Below are 22704 nucleotides of genomic sequence, written 5' to 3'. Positions count from 1 at the left end.
GTCTTCCCTGGCTGTCTTGCCCTGATGGGACCCCTGTCACCAGCTGATCCTGTTAAAATATGATGAGAATAGTGTTGTGTACTGACTGCACTAGAGGGCTGCATTCCCGTGGGATGCCTTGCGGGACCTGCGGGTCTCGACAGAGATAATTGCGGTGCGGTCTGCATTTTTCATGCTGCTGGTGGGAGCGGGCGGTCAGAGAGATGACTTTGGGATGAAAATATTTTTGTTGTCCCACAGATTATTTTTAAACGGTCCTCATTCTGCTTTGTATGCATTAGCCTTCCTATTTTATTAAAAGCAAATATTTTTCACATTATTCACACACTCGCTGCTTCAACTTCAGTAGCCTACCTCTCCTAGTTGGGCGTGAGAGTTCAAGTGCGCCTAGTATGTGTGGTCTCATTGAAATAGAGTAGGCTAGGGCCTCCCGAGTGGCGCAGTGGTCTAAGGCTCTGCATCGCAGTGCTAGTGGCGTCACTACAGATCTGGGTTCGATCCCGGGCTGTGTCGCAGTTGGCCGCGACCGGGAGACCCATGAGGCGGTGCAAAAGTTGTCCGTGTTAGGGGAGGGTTTGGCCGGCTGGGATGTCCTTGTCCCATCGCGCTCTAGCAACTCCTTGTGGCGGCCGGGTGCATGCACGCTGACTTCGGTCGCCAGCTGTACAGTGTTTCCTCTGACACATTGGTGCGGCTGGCTTCCGGGTTAAGCGAGCAGTGTGTCAATAAGCAGTGCGGCTTGGCGGGGTTGTGTTTCGGAGGACACGTGGCTCTTGACCTTTGCCTCTCCCGAGTCCGTACGGGAGTCGAAGTGCAATACATTTATTTTATCATCATTGAAAAGGAAAAGGCCCAAGGCGAACATAGGTTAGGCTACTATGGTGAGCGAGCGTTGCGCCTTTTCAATTTCAATAAGTATTGATTACCCATTTGCTTGTCTCTGCCTGCAAATTGTCCTCCTAAAAGGTAGGCTATATCCTATAGGACTATGCAAAACGTAGCAAATGTCTCCATCATCATTCTTGCTGCTTCCAGTTCAGTAGCCATACCTACGAGATCAGGTGTGTGTGTGGTCTCAATTAAATACAGTAGGCTATAGCCTATTTATACGTGGGCTGAGAAGCACGGAGCCGTTATCTTTTCAAGGACATGTACTTCCTAAATAGGCCTATGATTAGGCTATAGTTTACTACATTGCCTATAAATAGGCCTAAATATTGATTACCCATATTTCTCAGTCTGAAAATCTTCCCACTCCTAAAAGGTATCCAATAAAAATAGCTCAATAGAAAGTGCAAGTCTCTCCAACTCTGCTCTCTTCAAACTACATCTAGCATTTTGGCTGATATAGCCCATTAATACAATGTAAGGGCCATGTGAGAATCTCTGGTAATTTAACCTATTTCTTAAGTTATTTCTGCGCATTTGATATTGTCTATAGGGCGCAAAATTGTTGGGACCATGGCTGGCAAGTGAGCTGTCTCACATATGCCTAAAATAACGTTGCGGGACTGCGGTTGGGTTTGGGACCAGTTCTTGTGGTAGAGGGTGGGAGTCGGACAGAAAGCCAGCCAGCGGGTGTGGGCAGGAGTGGGATGAAGAAATCGGTCCTGCACATACCTCTACTGTGCACCATGACAGTGAAGCCTGTAACGTTAGAGCTGTTTATTACTGTGTCAGTGTGAAACGTAGGGAATTAGCTAGGGAAACTGACAGATCAATAACGTTACATTGCCACTGACTAATACTACTCACATTGCGCTGAAAAAACGTCAGAATATTAATCTTAAATCGTTTGGCCGATTGTTTCATCGTTTGATTCAGGTCTAGTTCGATTGAGGCAAAAATAATAGCTAATGTAAGCCAACTTTTGGCCAGCTCTCTCTCGCTTGCCAAGTTCATTTACATCTGAAATGGGACAAAACAAAGGCTACAAACATTTCCATACAAACAACTGCTGTTACATTGTAATAATAGCCACCTCATATCGCTATCTGACAGATAACTAGAGGCTAGAGCTGACCTGGCTGTGGTAGCTACTCACTAGCGTCCTAAATCCAGTCGGATAAACACTCCAAACAGCCTACCCGACCGCTCGGGGGCATCCGCATGGTCCTAAAGCACACTGAGGCCATGTTTTGTATCACATTCCAATGATAAAACTGGGGGGGACAAAAATGTAATTTCAGAATGTGACATGTCCCCCCCGTCCCCAGTGAAAGTTGCGCCCCTGGATTGAGATAGTTCCTTACCTAGCTCACAGTATTTGCCACCATAACCATCTGCTCATAGGCAGAATATGGGTTCTAACAGACAGGGAGGGGACAGAGGTGTCACTGTGATGGTAGAAGTCACCTAGAAAAAGTAACAAATAAAAAACAAGAAAGTGATAAGCTCTGAGTACATGTGGTGAAGATATACTTGATTTTTTTGTTGCATTTTCGGTGGCAAAGAGCTTGTTTGAGCTTGATGTACCTGATTTTCTTTGATAGGGAAAAACGAATCCTGCACTCCCCACCCACCCCACCCGTCGACAGTACCCTCGCCACAAAATAATTTCCCGCGGCCATAGGGCAGGGTCGATAGTTCTCTGAATAGATGGGCACCTCTTGACTATTCCAATTGTACCAGTGGATGCCACTGAGAGTCACTGTCGTACTACTAATAACCAAAGCCATTATGATGAGGAATAAAACACAGCGAACCAGCAACAACATAGGCTACTGACTGCGTCATATTAAATATAATTTTGTATTTGAAGTATCAGTCTATCAGAATGTATTGCTAATATTTACTTTAAATTGTGCAGTGTTGTTATAGGGGAAAGGTAAACCACATTTAATTAATTTGTTTGATACAATTATTGATAATTGATCATTTGTAGACCTACATGTTGTTACAGGTTGCTGGCTGTAGTTTAGCTGATTCATCAGGTGTTTAGGTAAATAGTCAAGGAATTGCGTCTGTCAATTCACATTAACGATGTAAACTAAAACAAATATGTACATTTTATCCCGGAAGTCGCCATGCCTGGATCCTGCATAGTTCAAATCCTCCAGACCGTGCTTCGCGACGGCTCAGGGCAGCTGGAGGACGTGACGGATGAGGGAGATTATTCTCAACGACTACGACGACGACGACGCAAGACCGACCAGTATACAGGCGCTTCAGACGAAGCGGACAGGTGGCTGCTTAGTAGAAAATGGGCAACGCTGACTCCAAACTCAACTTCAGAAAAGCTGTGATACAACTAACAACCAAAACACAGGTATGTTAAAAATAATGACGCTATTTGGTGTAGGCCAATGCAGCATTTAAATATTTATTAACAGTTCTGTTTTTCAAGATAAAAATAGCAATTCAAGTGGACCAGATGGTAGCCTGCCTACAAGTTGTAGTTGACACACATGGATGAGTGGGTGGTGAAGAAATACAGTAATGGTTACCATCAATCCAAAAGCAGGGTTTACTGGTTAAATGTAAACTTTTGATTAAAATGTAGTCCTAGGATATTTATATTTAGCTATTGACTATAAACTGACAATTAGATTAATTGTAGGGTACTGTTATAAATACTGCGAATTTTGTGTTATCAAATAGTGGACTCATAATATCGGCAACAATGTATCTATTTTGTAATCAAATGTTTGTAGTCATACTTCTGTAGTTATAATAAACACCACCAAGAGCCTCATATCAGGTGCAGACAGTCATTCTAAGGTGTATCCTATTCACAGAGCTATGATGAGATGCAGATATGAATACAGTACATTCGTGGGTGCTTCTGTGGCTGTCACTTGATAATTTTTTTTGAAAAAAGCTAGCCTAGAAACCATTTCCAGCTACATTTCTGATGACATGGTTGTTGAATGAATCATAACACTCAGACAATGTGGCTGATTTAAGGTGGGCTGAAAGACATTAAAGTTAGTCAAATAAGCATCAGTCTAAAGTGCACTGTTTAGGTGACATTTACTCTGTCATCAAGGCAAATAAAGGTAGCTGAATATATTGTTTGTACAACAAAACAAAAGTTAATTTCATCATATGCGTTCTTCTTTGTACGGTTTAGTCCTGGACTAAAAAGCAATGCTCAATGAAGAATCTCCATCAAAAGTGATTTTTTAGTCCATGACTAAGTTTATTATGTCTATATTTATCTGCTCTCCTCCTGTAGGCTACAGCCAAGCAGGGCTCTGAATTAATAATATATGAGTTAATAGAGAAGGGAAATGGCAGCATCAATGAGAGCACACATACATGATGTAGAGTGGTGTGACAACTGGGACTGGGTTTAGATGGGGCCTGGCTCTACGGTTGTGTGTGTCTGAGAGTGGAGTGACATCTGGGTCTATCAGTGCGATGGTGTGCAGAATGGAGATAATTTCCTCTGACTCACTGCTTGGGTCAAAGCGTCAGACTGACACATAGTGCATTGCTAGGTACTGGCCATCATGGAGAATATAAAGGATAAGAAGACCTGAATTTGTGGTTGCAACGCTGTCACCATTACCACTACATAGGAGCATAGACTGCAGTGTGCAGACTGAAGAGGCTCTTGTTACCATGCTCACATGATGGGAACAGATGAAGGAAAAAGTTGCACTCTCATTTATTTTTCTTGCTGTGGATTTATTTGACTAAGGTTTTGGCTACAGAGCCTTCATCAGACAGGGTGTTGGGATGGGGAATATATCTGATCCCTTTTGTTGCCTCATCTCCCCCAGCCCGTGGAGACTACAGACGATGCCTTCTGGGACCAGTTCTGGGCGGATACTGCCACGACTGTCCAGGATGTGTTTGCCCTGGTGCCGGCGGCGGAGATACGAGCCGTCAGGGAGGAATCTCCCTCCAATCTAGCAACCCTCTGCTACAAGGTAAGGTAGGGTACTAGGATACAGCATCACAATATTTTTTCTATGGCAAAAATCAGAACACGAAGCAGACCAAACTCTTTGGTCCTTTAAAAACCTGCTGTATGTAAAATATTGTGTGCAATAGCTTAGAAAATAAATAAATGGACTCTGGATGACAACATAATGATGTTTGTTTCCAGCATTAGGGCTGTTGTCCTAAATAAGTTAAATCCACTTTGTGGATACTTTTAGCAAAAAATTGTATTTTCAATGTACAATCTGTAGAAACAATGAGAATAGAAGGGTTCAGAACTTTTGTGAAACAGTACAGTTAAAAAAATATATGGCAAATAGAAATCCAATATGGATGGTGTTAAGAGAGATGGGAGGTGTTGAATGGAGCTGAAGGATGGGACTAATAACAACTAACAACAGCTAATAACAACAAGATAACTAATGTAAAGCATACTGTGTCCATAATAAGTATATAGGTTATAAGTTGAGAGCTTTTGTGAAAGAGCACAGTTAGAAAGATATGGCATATAGAAGCAAACCGGATGGACATCATGAAAATGATCGGAGAGGTTGAGAGTAGAGGAGGTTCAGGAGTAAAAACAAACAAAATATAATTATTGTAAAATTGACTGTGTCCATAAAATGTATATAGTATGTATAAGCTGTAAGTAGAGGCCTAAGCGTTGTTGTTCACTGGTTTACTCCAATTAGGGAAGGGGTCGTGGGGTTGGAAAGTAATAAAGGGAAATATATTTTTTAAAAGGATATGTGTATACAGTGAGGGAAAAAAGTATTTGATCCCCTGCTGATTTTGTACGTTTGCCCACTGACAAAGACATGATCAGTCTATAATTTTAATGGTAGGTTTATTTGAACAATGAGAGACAGAATAACAACAAAAAAATCCAGAAAAACGCATGTCAAAAATGTTATAAATTGATTTGCATTTTAATGAGGGAAATAAGTATTTGACCCCTCTGCAAAACATTACTTAGTACTTGGTGGCAAAACCCTTGTTGGCAATCACAGAGGTCAGACGTTTCTTGTAGTTGGCTACCAGGTTTGCACACAGATCTTCTCCAAGTCATTAAGGTTTCGAGCCTGACGTTTGTCAACTCGAACCTTCAGCTCCCTCCACAGATTTTTTAAATGGGATTAAGGTCTGGAGACTGGCTAGAACACTCCAGGACCTTAATGTGCTTCTTCTTGAGCCACTCCTTTGTTGCCTTGGCCGTGTGTTTTGGGTCATTGTCATGCTGGAATACCCATCCACGACCCATTTTCAATGCCCTGGCTGAGGGAAGGAGGTTCTCACCCAAGATTTGACGGTGCATCGTCCCTTTGATGCGGTGAAGTTGTCCTGTCCCCTTAGCAGAAAAACACCCCCAAAGCATAATGTTTCCACCTCCATGTTTGACGGTGGGGATGGTGTTCTTGGGGTCATAGGCAGCATTTCTCCTCCTCCAAACACGGCGAGTTGAGTTGATGCCAAAGAGCTCGATTTTGGTCTCATCTGACCACAACACTTTCACCCAGTTCTCCTCTGAATCATTCAGATGTTCATTGGCAAACTTCAGACGGGCCTGTATATGTGCTTTCTTGAGCAGGGGGACCTTGCGGGCGCTGCAGGATTTCAGTCCTTCACGTCGTAGTGTGTTACCAATTGTTTTCTTGGTGACTATGGTCCCAGCTGCCTTGAGATCATTGACAAGATCCTCCTGTGTAGTTCTGGGCTGATTCCTCACCGTTCTCATGATCATTGCAACTCCACAAGGTGAGATCTTGCATGGAGCCCCAGGCCGAGGGAGATTGACAGGTCTTTTGTGTTTCTTCCATTTGTGAATATTCGCACCAACTGTTGTCACCTTCTCACCAAGCTGCTTGGCGATGGTCTTGTAGCCCATTCCAGCCTTGTGTAGGTCTACAATCTTGTCTCTGACATCCTTGGAGAGCTCTTTGGTCTTGGCCATGGTGGAGAGTTTGGAATCTGATTGATTGATTGCTTCTGTGGACAGTTGTCTTTTAAACAGGTAACAATTTGAGATTAGGAGCACTCCCTTTAAGAGTGTTCTCCTAATCTCAGCTCGTTACCTGTATAAAAATAAAATAAATAAATAATTGGTCATTTAGCAGACGCTCTTATCCAGAGCGACTTACAGGAGCAATTAGGGTTAAGTGCCTTGCTCAAGGGCACATCGACAGATTTTTCACCTAGTCGGCTTGGGGATTAGAACCAGCGACCTTTCGGTTACTGGCACAACGCTCTTAACCACTAAGCTACCTGCCGCCCTTAAAAGACACCTGGGAGCCAGAAATCTTTCTGATTGCGAGGGGGTCAAATACTTATTTCCCTCATTAAAATGCAAATCAATTTATAACATTTTTGACATGCGTTTTTCTGGATTTTTTTATTGTTATTCTGTCTCTCACTGTTCAAATAAACCTACCATTAAAATTATAGACTGATCATTTCTTTGTCAGTGGGCAAACGTACAAAATCAGCAGGGGATCAAATACTTTTTTCCCTCACTGTATATATGTATGTATTTATATGCATGTGTGTATGTATATTTTAAAAAACAAATAGAAAAAATACAATCAAAAACCGCTTCGTGTTTGGTTTCCTTGCCACAATACTAACGAGTATCGCGATACTTGCATTGTCCCGGCCCTAGTAACAGGTGTGTTAAGTTGTGCTGTACTGTAGTAGCAGTTGTATTCTGAGTGTTAAGTGGTGCTGTACTGTAGTAACAGGTGTATTCTGAGTGTATTAAGGGGTGCTGTACTGTAGTAACAGGAGTATACTGAGTGTGTTAAGTGCTGCTGTACTGTAGTATCGGGCAGGTGTTCCACCTGGGTTTGCTTCCAATATGTCTCTAGTGGGTTTTAAATGGTGTGTTTCATCCTTTTCTGTAGTTAAGCAGATTATATTGGGTACCTTGGATACAGTTGGTGTAAAAGGAATGCTAGTGTTTGTTGTTCCCAGTTAAGAGAGGTCAAAGGCCATATTACTGCAGTAGATGGACTGTGTCGAGCCTCAAGGGTCTACTGTATAAGACCTCAAATCGAAACACTTGCATAAGCAAGAAATGAAGCAGTGTGTGCGAGGGTGTGTTGTATTTGACTAACTGTACATGTTCATGTGTCCATTCTCCACCAGGCGGTGGGGAAGCTAGTCCAGGGGGCTGACTCTGGTTGTCCCTCAGAGAAGGAGAGACAGATAGTCCTTAACTGCACCCGTCTGCTCACACGTATCCTACCATACATCTTTGAGGACGCAGACTGGAGAGGGTTCTTCTGGTCTATCGTGCCTGGAGCTGGGGTGAGAATACTGTACTACTCATCAACGGCACCATCCAATAGAGATAAAAAATGCTGTGTCCCTGAAATGTTCTGTGCTATCCTAGCCGATTGGACATGAAGCCCTTTGAAGTTGTGATTTCATTATATATGCAATTTGCGGGCCTCCCGAGTGGCGCAGTGGTCTAAGGTACTGCATCGCAGTGCTAGCTGTGCCACTAGAGATCCTGGTTCGATTCCAGGCTTTGTCGCAGCCGGCCGCGACCGGGAGACCCATGGGGCGGCGCACAATTGGCCCAGCGCCGTCCAGGGTAGGGGAGGGTTTGGCCGGCAGGGATGTCCTTGTCCCATCGTGCACTAGCGACTCCTGTGGCGGGCCAAGTGCAGTGCATGCTGACTCAGTCGCCAGGTGTACAGTGTTTCCTCCGGCACATTGGTGCGGCTGGCTTCCGGGTTAAGTGGGCACTGTGTCAAGAAGCAGTGCGGCTAGGTTGGGTTGTGTTTCGGAGGACGCACGACTCTCGACCTTCGCCTCTCCCATGTCCGTACGGAAGTTGTAGCGATGGGACAAGACTGTAACTACCAATTGGATTACACGAAATTGGGGAGAAAAAGGGGGTAAAATCCCCCCCCCCAAAAAAATAAATAAATATATATATAATGCAATTTGTGTGGTTTATCAGTGGTCAGGGTCATTTTAAATAAAGTTTGTTCCCTTTATTATTTTTGGCTCCCCTTGGGAAATTAAGAGGGATGCATTTTCTATCGCATGCTGCCAAGGATGCCAGTCTCGCTCTCCCCTTGTCTAGAGAGTCGAGATTGTATCCTGGAGGCTTGAGTTGAAAAGATTGCCTGTTACGTAATCCGTTAAATTAACTCCCTGTCTCAGACTCAGCATGTTCTCTTCTCCCCATGAAGTTACATCATAATGCCTGCCTTGTATCTACCGAGAGAGGTGATTGGATCAGACCAGTGGGTTCATGACTGCTTTCTCCATAGTCCTGACTTTTACCCAGTACTGCCACTGACCGAACAAATAATCAGATGAATTAATTTATGTGTGTAGGTAGATGTAGGGGAGAGTGGGGTATGGTCAGCCATTTATTACGTTCAGCATCACTAAATCAAGATAAATATAGTAGTCTTCCTTTCCTTTTCTTTTCTTTATTGAACCTTTATTTAACTAGGCAAGCCAATTAAGAACACATTCTTATTTACAATGATGGCCTACCAAGAGGCAAAAGGCCTCCTGCGGGTACAGGGGCTGGGATAAAAAATAAAAATGTAGGACACACATCACGACAAGAGAGACAACACTACATAAAGAGAGACCTAAGACAACAACACAACATGGCAGCAACACATGACAACACAGTATGGTAGCAACACAACATGGCAGCAGCACAACATGGTAGCAGCACAAACATGGTACAAACATTGTTACGCACAGATAACAGCACAAGTGTCAGTAAGAGTGTCCATGATTGAGTCTTTTAAAGTAGAGATGGAGATAAATCTTTCCAGTTTGAGTGTTTTTTGCAGCTCGTTCCAGTCGCTAGGTGCAGCAAACTGAAAAGAGGAGCGACCCAGGTATGTGTGTGCTTTGGGGACCTTTGACAGATGACTGTCAGAACGGGTGTTGTACAGTGCTTTCGGAAAGTATTCAGACCCCTTGACTTTTTCCAAATTTTGTTACATTACAGCCTTATTCTAAAATTGATAAAACATTGATTTTTTTCTCATCAATCTACACACAATACCCCATAATGGCAAAGCAAAACAGGTTTTGAGAAATGTATGCTAATTTATATTTAAAAAAACCCTGAAATAGTACATTTACATAAGTATTCAGACCCTTTACTCGCACCTTTGGCAGCGATTACAGCATAGAGTCTTCTTGGGTATGACGCTACAAGCTTGGCACACCTGTGTTTGGGGAGTTTCTCCCATTCTTCTCTGCAGATCCTCTCAAGCTCTGTCCGGTTGGATGGGAAGCGTCGCTGCACAGCTATTTTCAGGTCTCTCCAGAGATGTTAGATCGGGTTCAAGTCCGTGCTCTGGCTGGGCCACTCAAGGACATTCAGAGACTTGTCCCGAAGCCACTCCTGCGTTGTCTTTGCTGTGTGCTTAGGGTTGTAGTCCTGTTGGAAGGTGAACCATTGCCCCAGTCTGAGGTCCTGAGCGCTCTGGAGCAGGTTTTCATCAAGGATCTCTCTGTACTTTGCTCTGTTCGTCTTTCCCTCGATCCTGACTAGTCTCCCAGTCCCTGCTGCTGAAAAACATCCCCACAGAATGATGCTGCCACCACCATGCTTCACCGTAGGGATGGTGCCAGGTTTCCTCCAGACATGACGCTTGGCATTTAGGCCAAAGAGTTCAATCTTGGTTTCATCAGACCAGAGAATCTTGTTTCTCATGGTTTGACGGTCTTTAGGTACCTTTTGGCAAACTCCAAGCGGGCTGTCATGTGCCTTTTACCTAAGAGTGGCTTCCATATGGCCACTCTACCATAAAGGCCTGATTGGTGGAGTGCTGCAGAGATAGATGGTTGTCCTGCTGGAAGGTTCTCCCATCTCCACAGAGGAACTCTGGAGCTCTGTCAGAGTGACCATCGGGTTCTTGGTCACCTCCCTGACCAAGGTTCTTCTCCCCCGATTGCTCAGTTTGGCCGGGCGGCCAGCTCTAGGAAGAGTCTTGGTGGTTCCAAACTTCTTCCATTTAAGAATGATGGAGGCCACTGTGTTCTTGGGGACCTTAAATGCTGTAGATATTTGTTGGTATCCTTCCCCAGATCTGTGCCTCGACACAATCCTGCCTCGAAGCTCTACGGCCAATTCCTTCGACCTCATGTCTTGGTTTTTACTCTGACATGCACTGTCAACTGTGGGACCTTATATAGACTGGTGTGTGTTTTTCCAAATAATCTCCAATCAATTGAATATACCACAGGTGGACTCCAATCAAGTTGTAAAAACATCTCAAGGATGATCAATAGAAACAGGATGCACCTGAGCTCAAATTTGAGTCTCATAGCAAAGGGTCTGAATACTTACACTACCAGTCAAACGTTTGGACACACCTACTCATTCAAGGGTCTTAATTTATTTTTAATTATTTTTTACATTGTAGAATAATAGTGAAGACATTAAAACTATGAAATAACACATGGAATCATGTAGTAACCAAAGAAGTGTTAAACATATCAAATATATTTTATATTTGAGATTCTTCAAATAGCCACCCTTTGCCTTGATGACAGCTTTGCACATGCTTGGCATTCTCTCAACCAGCTTCATGAGGTAGTCACCTGGAATTAATTTCAATTAACAGGTGTGCCTTCTTAAAAGTTCATTTGTGGAATTTCTTTCCTTCTTAATGCGTTTGAGCCAATCAGTTGTGTTGTGACAAGGTAGGGGGTATACAGAAGATAGCCCTATTTGGTAAAAGACCAAGTCCATATTATGGCAAGAACAGCTCAAATAAGCAAAGAGAAACGACAGTCCTTCATTACTTTACGACATGAAGGTCAGTCAATAGGGAACATTTCAAGAACTATGATGAAACTTGCTCTCACGAGGACCACTACAGGAATGGAAGACCCAGAGTTACCTCTGCTGCAGAGGATATGTTCATTAGAGTTACCAGCCTCAGAAATTGCAGCCCAAATAAATACTTTACAGAGTTCAAGTCACAGATACATCTCAACATCAACTGTTCAGAGGGGACTGTGTGAATCAGGCCTTCGTGTTTGAATTGCTGCAAAGAAACCACTACAAAAGGACACCAATAAGAAGAAGAGACCTGCTTGGGCCAAGAAACATGAGCAATGGACATTAGACCGGTGGAAATGTGTCCTTTGGTCTGGAGTCCAAATTGGAGATTTTGGGTTCCAAACGCTGTGTCTTTGTGAGACGTGGTGTGGGTGAACGGATGATCTCCGCATGTGTAGTTCCCAAAAAGCCAAGGTGTTATGGTGTGGGGGTGCTTTGCTGTTGACACTGTCTGTGATTTATTAAGAATTCAAGGCACACTTAACCAGCATGGCTACCACAGCATTCTGCAGCGATACGCCATCCCATCTGGTTTGGGCTTAGTGGGACTATAATTTGTTTTTCAACAGGACAATGACCCAACACACCTCCAGGCTGTGTAAGGGATATTTGACCAAGAATGAGAGCGATGGAGTGCTGCTTCAGATGACCTGGCCTCCACAATCCCCCGACCTCAACCCAATTTATGTACATATTTATGTACATATTACTTCAACTACCTCAACTAGCCGGTGCCCCCGCACATTGACTCTGCACCGGTACCCCCCTGTATATATAGCCTCCCTACTGTTATTTTATTTTACTTCTGCTCTTTTTTTCTCAACACTTTTTTTGTTGTTGTTTTATTTTACTTTTTTATTAAAAATAAATGCACTGTTGGTTAAGGGCTGTAAGTAAGCATTTCACTGTAATGTCTGCACCTGTTGTATTCGGCGCATGTGGCCAATAAAATTTGATTTGATTTGATTTGAATTGAGATGGTTTGGGATGAGTCGGACCGCAAAGTGAAGGAAAAGCAGCCAACAAGTGCTAAGCATATGTGGGAACTCCTTTAAGACTGTTGGAAAAGCATTCCAGGTGAAACTGGTTGAGAGAATGCCAAGAGTGTGCAAAGCTGTCATCAAGGGAAAGGGTGGTTACAGTGAGGGGAAAAAAGTATTTGATCCCCTGCTGATTTTGCACGTTTGCCCACTGACAAAGACATGATCAGTCTATAATTTTAATGGTAGGTTAATTTGAACAGTGAGAGACAGAATAACAACAATAAAATCCTGAAAAACGCATGTCAAAAATGTTATACATTTATTTGCATTTTAATGAGGGAAATAAGTATTTGACCCCTCTGCAAAACATGACATAGTACTTGGTGGTAAAACCCTTGTTGGCAATCACAGAGGTCAGATGTTTCTTGTAGTTGGCCACCAGGTTTGCACACATCTCAGGAGGGATTTTGTCCCACTCCTCTTTGCAGATCTTCTCCAAGTCATTAAGGTTTCGAGGCTGACGTTTGGCAACTCGAACCTTCAGCTCCCTCCACAGACTTTCTATGGGATTAAGGTCTAGAGACTGGCTAGGCCACTCCAGGACCTTAATGTGCTTCTTCTTGAGCCACTCCTTTGTTGCCTTGGCCGTGTGTTTTGGGTCATTGTTATGCTGGAATACCCATCCACGACCCATTTTCAATGCCCTGGCTGAGGGAAGGAGGTTCTCACCCAAGATTTGACGGTACATGGCCCCGTCCATCGTCCCTTTGATTCAGTGAAGTTGTCCTGTCCCCTTAGCAGAAAAACACCCCCAAAGCATAATGTTTCCACCTCCATGTTTGACGGTGGGGATGGTGTTCTTGGGGTCATAGGCAGCATTCCTCCTCCTCCAAACACGGCGAGTTGAGTTGATGCCAAAGAGCTCGATTTTGGTCTCATCTGACCAGAACACTTTCACCCAGTTCTCCTCTGAATCATTCAGATGTTCATTGGCAAACTTCAGACTGTGACACTCTGGCTCTATGGACTTTGATTTTGAGCCAGGGTTGTTATTTTTCACTTGGGTGTATTTCTATGTTGGGTGTCTAGGTTGTTGTTTTCTATGTTTGGTCAATGACTCCCAATCGGAGGTAACGAGTGTCAGCTGTCGGCTCGTTATCTCTGATTGGGAGCCATATTTATACTGTGTGTTTTCACCTTGGGGTTGTGGGTTTTTGTTCCAGGTTCAGTCATAGTCACTGTAGGACTTCACTATCGTCATTTGTTTGTTGTTTTCGTGGTTGCTTTTATAAATAAAGTCATCATGTTCACTCCACGCGCTGCGTATTGGTCGGTTTCCTCAGACGATCGTGACAGAAAAACCCACCATCGAAGGACCAAGCAGCGTGTCCAGGAGCAAGACAGCTGGACATGGGAGGAAGCGCCTGGTAAGGAGATCGAGAGGCTGGCGATGGCCCAGGTGGGCAAATCGTGGTCCTGGGAGGACATGCTCGGGGGCAAGGGACCTTGGGGGAGGATCAAGGCCCTGGCGAGAGAGGAGCAACGGCGTCAGCAGGTCCATCGTTGGAAGGACGAGAGGCAACCCCAAAAAAATTTTGGGGGGCACATGGCTTTGGGCGGCTGGGCAGCAGGAGGCTGCCACAGGGAGATATGGAGAGAAGGCTATCGGATTACGGGAGCCATTGGCGAGTAGAGGGAGGGAAGTTGTTGTGGCACGGCGTGAGGGACTGAAGTGTGTTACCAGTCCGGTCCGGCCCGTTCCTGATCCCCAGTTAAGGCCAGTGGTGTGTGTTCCCGGTACGGACCGGCCTGTTCCTACTCCACGCACCAGGTCCACGATGTGCGTCGCCAGCCCGGCCCGGCCTGTTCCGGCCACTCGCACCAGGGATACGGTGCGCGTCGCCAGCCCAGCCCGGCCTGTTCCTGCTCCACGCACCAGGGATATGGTGCGCTCGCCAGCCCGGCCCGGCCTGTTTCGGCCACTCGCACCAGGGATACGGTGCGCGTCGCCAGCCCAGCCCGGCCTGTTCCTGCTCCACGCACCAGGGATATGGTGCGCTTCGCCAGCCCGGTCCGGCCTGTTCCGGCCACTCGCACCAGGGATACGGTGCGCGTCGCCAGCCCAGCCCGGCCTGTTCCTGCTCCACGCACCAGGGATACGGTGCGCGTCGCCAGTCCAGCCCGGCCGGTTCCTGCTCTACGCACTACGCCTGTGGTGTGCGTCACCAGCCCAGCCCGGCCTGTTCCTGCTCCACGCACGAAGCCTACGGGGTGCGTCACCAGCCCAGCCCGGCCTGTTCCTGCGCCACGCACGAAGCCTACGGGGTGCGTCGCCAGCCCAGCCCGGCCGGTTCCTGCTCCACGCACTAGCCCTGAGATGCGTGTCCTCAGTCCGGGACCACCAGTTCCGGCACCACGTACTAGGCTTTATGTGCGTCCTCAGGGTCCAGCATGCCCTGTTCCTTCTCCCCGCACTAGCCCTGAGATGCGTGTCCTCAGCCTGGGACCACCAGTTCCGGCACCACGCATCAGGCCTACGGTGCGTCTCAGACGGCCAGAGTCTGCCGTCTGCCCAACGGGGCCTGAACTGCCCGTCTGCCCAACGGCGCCTGAACTGCCCGTCTGCCCAACGGCGCTAAAGCCGCCCGTCTGTACTGAGCCTGCAAAGCCGCCCGTCTGCCATGAGCCTTCAGAGCCGTCCGCCAGATCGGAGCCGCTAGAGCCTTCCGCCAGACAGAGCCTTACGCCAGACAGGATCAGCCAGAGCCTTCCGCCAGACAGGATCAGCCAGAGCCTTCCGCCAGCCATGAGCAGCCAGATCCGTCAGCCAGCCATGAGCAGCCAGATCCGTCAGCCAGCCATGAGCAGCCAGATCCTTCAGCCAGCCATGAGCAGCCAGATCCGTCAGCCAGCCATGAGCAGCCAGATCCGTCAGCCAGCCATGAGCCGTCCAGCCAGGATCCGCCAGAGCCGTCCAGCCAGGATCCGCCAGAGCCGTCCAGCCAGGATCCGCCAGCCAGCCAGGATCCGCCAGAGCCAGCCAGCCAGGATCCGCCATTTAGTCCGGTACTGCCCCTTAGCCCGGTGCTGTCCCTTATCCTGGTGCTGCCCCTTATCCTGGTGCTGTCCCTTATCCTGGTGCTGCCCCTTAGTCCGGTGCTGCCCCTTAGTCCGGTGCTGCCCCTTAGTCCGGTGCTGCCCCTTAGTCCGGTGCTGCCCCCTTAGTCCGGGTGCTGCCTCTTAGTCCGGTGCTGCCCCTTAATCCAGTGGGGTTAGATGGGAGGGTGGTCATTTGGAGGAGGCTACGTAAGCAGGTAGTGACTATGGTGGGGTGGGGACCACGACCAGTGCCAGAGCCGCCACCATGGACAGACGCCCACCCAGACCCTCCCCTAGACTGGATGCTGGTGCGCCCAGAGTTCGCACCTTTAGGGGGGGGTACTGTGACACTCTGGCTCTATGGACTTTGATTTTGAGCCAGGGTTGTTATTTTTCACTTGGGTGTATTTCTATGTTGGGTGTCTAGGTTGTTGTTTTCTATGTTTGGTCAATGACTCCCAATCGGAGGTAACGAGTGTCAGCTGTCGGCTCGTTATCTCTGATTGGGAGCCATATTTATACTGTGTGTTTTCACCTTGGGGTTGTGGGTTTTTGTTCCAGGTTCAGTCATAGTCACTGTAGGACTTCACTATCGTCATTTGTTTGTTGTTTTCGTGGTTGCTTTTATAAATAAAGTCATCATGTTCACTCCACGCGCTGCGTATTGGTCGGTTTCCTCAGACGATCGTGACACAGACAGGCATGTATGTGTGCTTTCTTGAGCAGGGGGACCTTGCGGGCGCTGCAGGATTTCAGTCCTTCACGGCGTAGTGTGTTACCAATTGTTTTCTTGGTTACTATGGTACCAGCTGCCTTGAGATCATTGACAAGATCCTCCCGTGTAGTTCTGGGCTGATTCCTCACCGTTCTCATGATCATTGCAACTCCACGAGGTGAGATCTTGCATGGAGCCTCAGGCCGAGGGAGATTGACAGTTATTTTGTGTTTCTTCCATTTGCGAATAATCGCACCAACTGTTGTCACCTTCTCACCAAGCTGCTTGGCGATGGTCTTGTAGCCCATTCCAGCCTTGTGTAGGTCTACAATCTTGTCCCTGACATCCTTGGAGAGCTCTTTGGTCTTGGCCATGGTGGAGAGTTTGGAATCTGATTGATTGATTGCTTCTGTGGACAGGTGTCTTTTATACAGGTAACAAACTGAGATTAGGAGCACTCCCTTTAAGAGTGTGCTCCTAATCTCAGCTCGTTACCTGTATAAAAGACACCTGGGAGCCAGAAATCTTTCTGATTGAGAGGGGGTCAAATACTTATTTCCCTCATTAAAATGCAAATCAATTTATAACATTTTTGACATGCGTTTTTCAGGATTGTTTTTATTGTAATTCTGTCTCTCACTGTTCAAATAAACCTACCATTAAAATTATAGACTGATCATTTCTTTGTCAGTGGCCAAACATACAAAATCAGATATATATACATCAAATATATAATATATATTGATTTGTTTAACACTTTTTTGGTTACTACATGATTCCATATGTGTTTTTTCATAGTTTTATGTCTTCGCTATTATTCTACAATGTAGAAAATAGTAAAAATAAAGAGAAACCCTTGAATGAGTAGGTGTGTCCAAACTTTTGACTGGTACTGAATGTAAATAAGTTTTTTATTTTATTTTTTATAAATTTGCAAAACATTCTAAAAACTAGTTTTCACTTTGTCATTATGGGGTATTGTGTGTAGATTGATGAGAATTGTGTTTCATTTAGTCAATTTTAGAATAAGGTTGTAACGTGAGAAAAAGGGAAGGGTTATGAATACTTTCCGAGTGCACTGTTGAGCTCTCTGCTCAATATCACTTACCTTTCCATTTCTTGACCAGTTGTCTGGAAAAGAGATGTTGTTTTGATGTTCCAATTTGTAGGCAAGTTCTCTGAATTTGAGTCTACTAAGCCCATGAAACTAGTCTGCGAGATTCTTGATATGTTTAGCAAGCTCAGGCACCATGTCATCAGATAAGACCTTATGTGCCTCTGCTACTCTAGCATAGCCTCTCTTTCACACAGGTCTTTTTTGTCAATGTACTGTACCTCTTCAGTGTCATTGTCTATTTTGTCAGCCCCTTGCTGCTGCTCAAATTGACTTCTTTCCTTCTCTCACTTCCTTGGCTGCTTTCTCAAGAACCTCAAGGGGGGCTAGAACCCTGCTTGTTTTATGTTTAATTACACGGTGTATGATGATGTCTGCTCTGTAACAATACAAATCTTGAGTTCAGATGCATGACACATTGCAAAAATACTATGCATAAAACTGACAGAAAATGTAATCATCATTTGTATGGTGGCCATTGGCTCAACTTACCCCAAGGTAAACATTTGGTCTATATTAGCACACACAGTTGTCAGAGCAGCTTACCGATCACTGCACCTGTACACAGCCATTCTGAAATTAGCCCACCCAACTACCTCATCCCCATATTGTTATTTATTTTGCTAATTTGCACCCCAGTATCTCTATTTGCACATCATCTTTTGCACATCTATCATTCCAGTGTTAATACGAAATTGTAACTATTTTGCACTATGGCCTATTTATTGCCTTACCTCCATAACTTACTACATTCACACACACTGTATATATATTTTCTGTCGTATTTTTGACTTTATGTTTTGTTTACCCCATATGTAACTCTGTGTTGTTGTTTTTATCGCACTGATTTTCTTTATCTTGGCCAGGTCACAGTTGTAAATGAGAACTTGTTCTCAACTGGTTTACCTGGTTAAATAAAGGTGAAATAAAAAAATAAAAAATAATAAAATAAACACAGCTATAAGGATGCACTTTCATGCTATGTTTAGGACCTTGTATTGTAGCTTATAGAGACCCCAACTGATGTACAAAACAATCTTTAAATGAGCTACTTTGGTTTCAAGCATCATGAGACCTATAACACAATAAAATCATTGGACTTTGTGGAAAATCTTTTTTTTTTTTTTTTTTACCTAACTTGCTTACCACTTTTTCCATGTGGTTTTTCCTTCACAGACTCCATGAAGTGATGTCCTCATCCTAAATATTTGGTCAAGTGATTCATTTTGTGTATGGTTTCCTAGAAACAAGGGAAGGCTCAACTAACCCTTTGGCTCAACTTACCCCACTCTCCCCTACTTGTTACAGATCATTGGATAGAATAGGTTTGTCTTATGGTGAAAAGGATGCTGTTTATTTAGCACGAAACATGCACTGTGGGTTGGAGAATAGACAGACAGACAGAGGAGGACCATTCTTCCCGAGCCTCTGGTTTGATTTTTCATAACCCTTTTCAGCTTCGTATGGAACAGATTTTCTTCTTGAATCTGTGAGTGAGCGCCCCTCTCTCATACTGACTGTCCCCCACTACTGCAGCCGCTGCTGTGCTGTCTGGTGGGAACTGGAGGGAACTGCGTTTATTCAGGTTTTCAAAGTTCTGACCAGCCAGCGTTGCAAGATTAGCCCAAGCTGGGTTGTGTTCATTTGGACACACCGTAGCAAAATGAAAATGTACGTTTCTTATTAGACAAGATCAGGTAGTACCTCCCTGTTTCAGTCCATTTTCTTCTGGGGTTTTTTCCCCTAATGAACACAGACCTGGTGTTGAGTCAGGTCACTGTCCCAGGCAGAGAGAGCTCTTTGAGTAGGGGATTTCCTTCTCCCTCTATGTCTGCTAATTGTTGGACCAGCTGGGTCTCCTGTTACCTGGCCTGTAGAGCAGCTCATTCTGCCTGATCACTACTCATATTGTGTCTCCCTCCCCCATCCCTCCCTCCTGGCCAGTGGTTGAATTGGGGAGGGATTGGATAACCTTTTAATTAAAGTGAGAGGCTGGATGGGTGAATGCCAAACTATTATGGGAGTCGGTGTGAATGCGGAACGGTTGTGCTAATCGGTGAAGAGGCATTCTCTACTACACACTGAACTGGTTGGGGTACTATGTTTGTCCCTATCGCTTCAAGGACCCAGGCAGTCACACACAGTCAGGCAGTTAAGGCGAAAGTGGCCTGAATGACTGCTACGTATTTGGAAAGGGTACTATTGTCTGGAAATACAATTGAGTTTTATATTTTTTTGTCACATTCGTTATTGATAATCCTTAATGCAGTTCTACTTAACCCATTTTATACTAAATAATATACAGTGCATTCGGAAAGTATTCAGACCCCTTCCCTTTTTCCACATTTTGTTATGTTACAGCCTTATTCTGAAATGGATTATATTATTGTTTTCCCTCATCAATCTACACACAATACCCCATAATGACAAAGCGAAAACAGGTTTTTAGAATTGTTTGCAATATAAAAAACAGAACTATCTTATTTACATAAGTATTCAGACCCTTTGCTATGAGACTTGAAAATTGAGCTCAGGTCCATCCTGTTTCCATTGATCATCCTTGATGTTTCTACAACTTGATTGGAGTCCACCTGTGGTAAATTCAATTGATTGGACATGATTTGGAAAAACACACACCAGTCTATATAAGGTCCCACAGTTGACAGTGCATGTCAGAGCAAAAATCAAGGCATGAGGTCGAAGGAATTGTCGGTAGAGCGCCGAGACAGGATTGTGTCGAAGCACAGATCTGGGGAAGGGTACCAAAAAATGTCTGCATCATTGAAGGTCCCCAAGAACACAGTGGCCTTCATCATTCTTAAATGGAAGAAGTTTGGAACCACCAAGACTCTTCCTAGAGCTGGCCGCCCGGCCAAACTGAGCAATCTAGGGAGAAGGGCCTTGGTCAGGGAGGTGACCAAGAACCTGATGGTCACTCTGACAGAGCTTCAGAGTTCCTTTGTGGAGATGGTAGAACCTTCCAGAAGGACAACCATCTCTGCATCACTCCACCAATCAGGCCTTTATGGTAGAGTGGCCAGACGGAAGCCACACCTCAGTAAAAGGCACATGACAGCCCGCTTGGAGTTTGCAAAAAGGCACCTAAAGGACTCTCAGACCATGAGAAGCAAGATTCTCTGGTCTGATGAAACCAAGATTGAACTCTTTGGCCTGAACGCCAAGCATCACGTCTGGAGGAAACCTGGCACCATCCCTACGGTGAAGCATGGTGGTGACAGCATCATGCTGTGGGGATGTTTTCAGCGGCAGGGACTGGGAGACTAGTCAGGATCGAGGGAAAGATGAACGGAGCAATGTACAGAGAGATCCTTGATGAAAACCTGCTCCAGAGTGCTCAGAATCTCAGACTGGGGCGATGGTTCACCTTCCAACAGGACAACGACCCTAAGCACACAGCCAAGACAACGCAGGAGGGGCTTCTGGACAAGTCTCTGAATGTCCTTGAGTGGCCCAGCCAGAGCCCGGCCTTGAACCCGATCGAACATCTCTGGTGAGACCTGAAAATAGCTGTGCAGCGACACTCCCCATCCAACCTGACAGAGCTTGAGATGATCTGCAGAGAAGAATGGGAGAAACTCCCCAAATACAGGTGTGCCAAGCATGTAGTGTCATACCCAAGAGGACTTGAGGCTGTAATCACTGCCAAAGGTGCTTCAAGAAAGTACTGAGTAAAGGGTCTGAATACTTATGTATTTAATATTTTAATTTAATATGTAAATGTGATATTTCAGTTTTTTTTTATACATTTGTAAAAAATGTCTGAAAATCTGTTTTTGCTTTGTCATTAGGGGGCATTGTGTGTAGATTGATGAGGGGGTGAAAAAACATTTTTTTTTTACAATGACGGCCTACAAGGCTGTAATGTAACAAAATGTGGAAAAAGTCAAAGGGTCTGAATACTTTCCGAATGCACTGTGTACATGCACTATTAGTATCTAAAAGACATGTTCTTCCCTGTGGCCAAAACTCTTTGTCTGTCTCCTAGAAAGATGAAGGTGATGATGATGATGAGGAGGATTGTGTCCTAGGATGAGCCTGATGATGCTGAGGTCTGTCTCTCAGCAGGATGATGATGATTATGACGATGATGATTATTATTATTGTGTCACAGCAGGATGAAGGTGATGATAATGATGGAGCAAGGCCCCTGGCTGAGTCTCTCCTCCTGGCTGTATCTGACCTGCTCTTCTGTCCAGACTTCACCGTCCAGAGCCACAAGAGAGCCGGCCAGGTGAGTAACCTCGTCCAGAAACGCTATGAGAAAATTAGTGTTGACCAGTGTTCCTTTCATGAGAGGAAAAACCTAAACTACTTGACCATTTTTATATTTTAAGATTTTATTTGATATTTTATAAACAATACAAAACAAATGACAACATCATACAAACATCAACATCACCCTGCCCAGACCCACCAGCTCACACCCCCATCTTCAGCGCCCGCATCACTTTCTGCCACATGGCCTCAAACTGCACCATTTTGTTTCTCTCCGTTGCCCACACACTTTCAACATCTAGATAATAAAGCATTTAACCTTTCCATTGCATTAACAACGGAGGATTGGTCGATTTCCAGTTAAGTATAAATTTTTTAAAGATGATTGACGAGAAAAGTATTGTCCAACCCATCGGGTATCTCACTGCACCCTCATATGCCATGTCTTGAAATATGCAGACAGACGGATTAAAAGTTAATTTACATTGTAATAGTTCAGACAGCCAACTTTCGAACTCCGCCCATAACTTTTGGACTTTATAACATTCCCAGAAGGCATGGATTATTGAGTCAATATTAGTTTTACACTTCAGACATGACTCTGCTGTTGTGCTGTAGAATGTGAATTTTGTCTACATTGGTCAAAAATTGCTTTTTAAAGCTGTAATTGAAGTAAATATATTTCCTATTTCCAAGTAATTTACCGTTTTTTTGCCTTTAGTTTTCCATGTACACCAATTTATCTGTGAATTCTGAAAAGCTATCCAAGGTTGTGTTTTTAGGGAGTGATATTGGTTCTTGTAGAATACGTTTAATTTTCTTCCATATTGTTATA

At 44.8% G+C, this 22704-nt stretch overlaps 1 protein-coding gene across 2 annotated transcripts in view; it reads left to right on the top strand.

Moving 5' to 3' along the window:
- The first annotated feature begins 3031 nt into the window (after positions 1–3031).
- The window catches only part of LOC121576036 (protein HID1), a 33228-nt gene continuing 13555 nt past the window's right edge, over positions 3032–22704 (top strand). Inside the window, exons 1-4 of one of the 2 annotated variants that reach the window (XM_041889339.2) lie at positions 3032–3268; positions 4728–4877; positions 8032–8193; positions 21769–21885. In XM_041889339.2, the coding sequence (XP_041745273.1) occupies positions 3203–3268; positions 4728–4877; positions 8032–8193; positions 21769–21885 (495 nt within the window). In that variant the 5' untranslated portion in view covers positions 3032–3202. Of the gene's footprint in view, positions 3269–4727; positions 4878–8031; positions 8194–21765; positions 21886–22704 lie in introns of both variants that reach the window. The other variant, XM_041889334.2, reaches the window with a different exon arrangement.

Source organism: Coregonus clupeaformis, chromosome 1 (genome assembly GCF_020615455.1).
Source record: "Coregonus clupeaformis isolate EN_2021a chromosome 1, ASM2061545v1, whole genome shotgun sequence".
NCBI lineage: Eukaryota > Metazoa > Chordata > Actinopteri > Salmoniformes > Salmonidae > Coregonus > Coregonus clupeaformis.
Note: the sequence above shows the minus strand (reverse complement) of the source record. Positions and strands in the feature narration are given on the sequence as shown.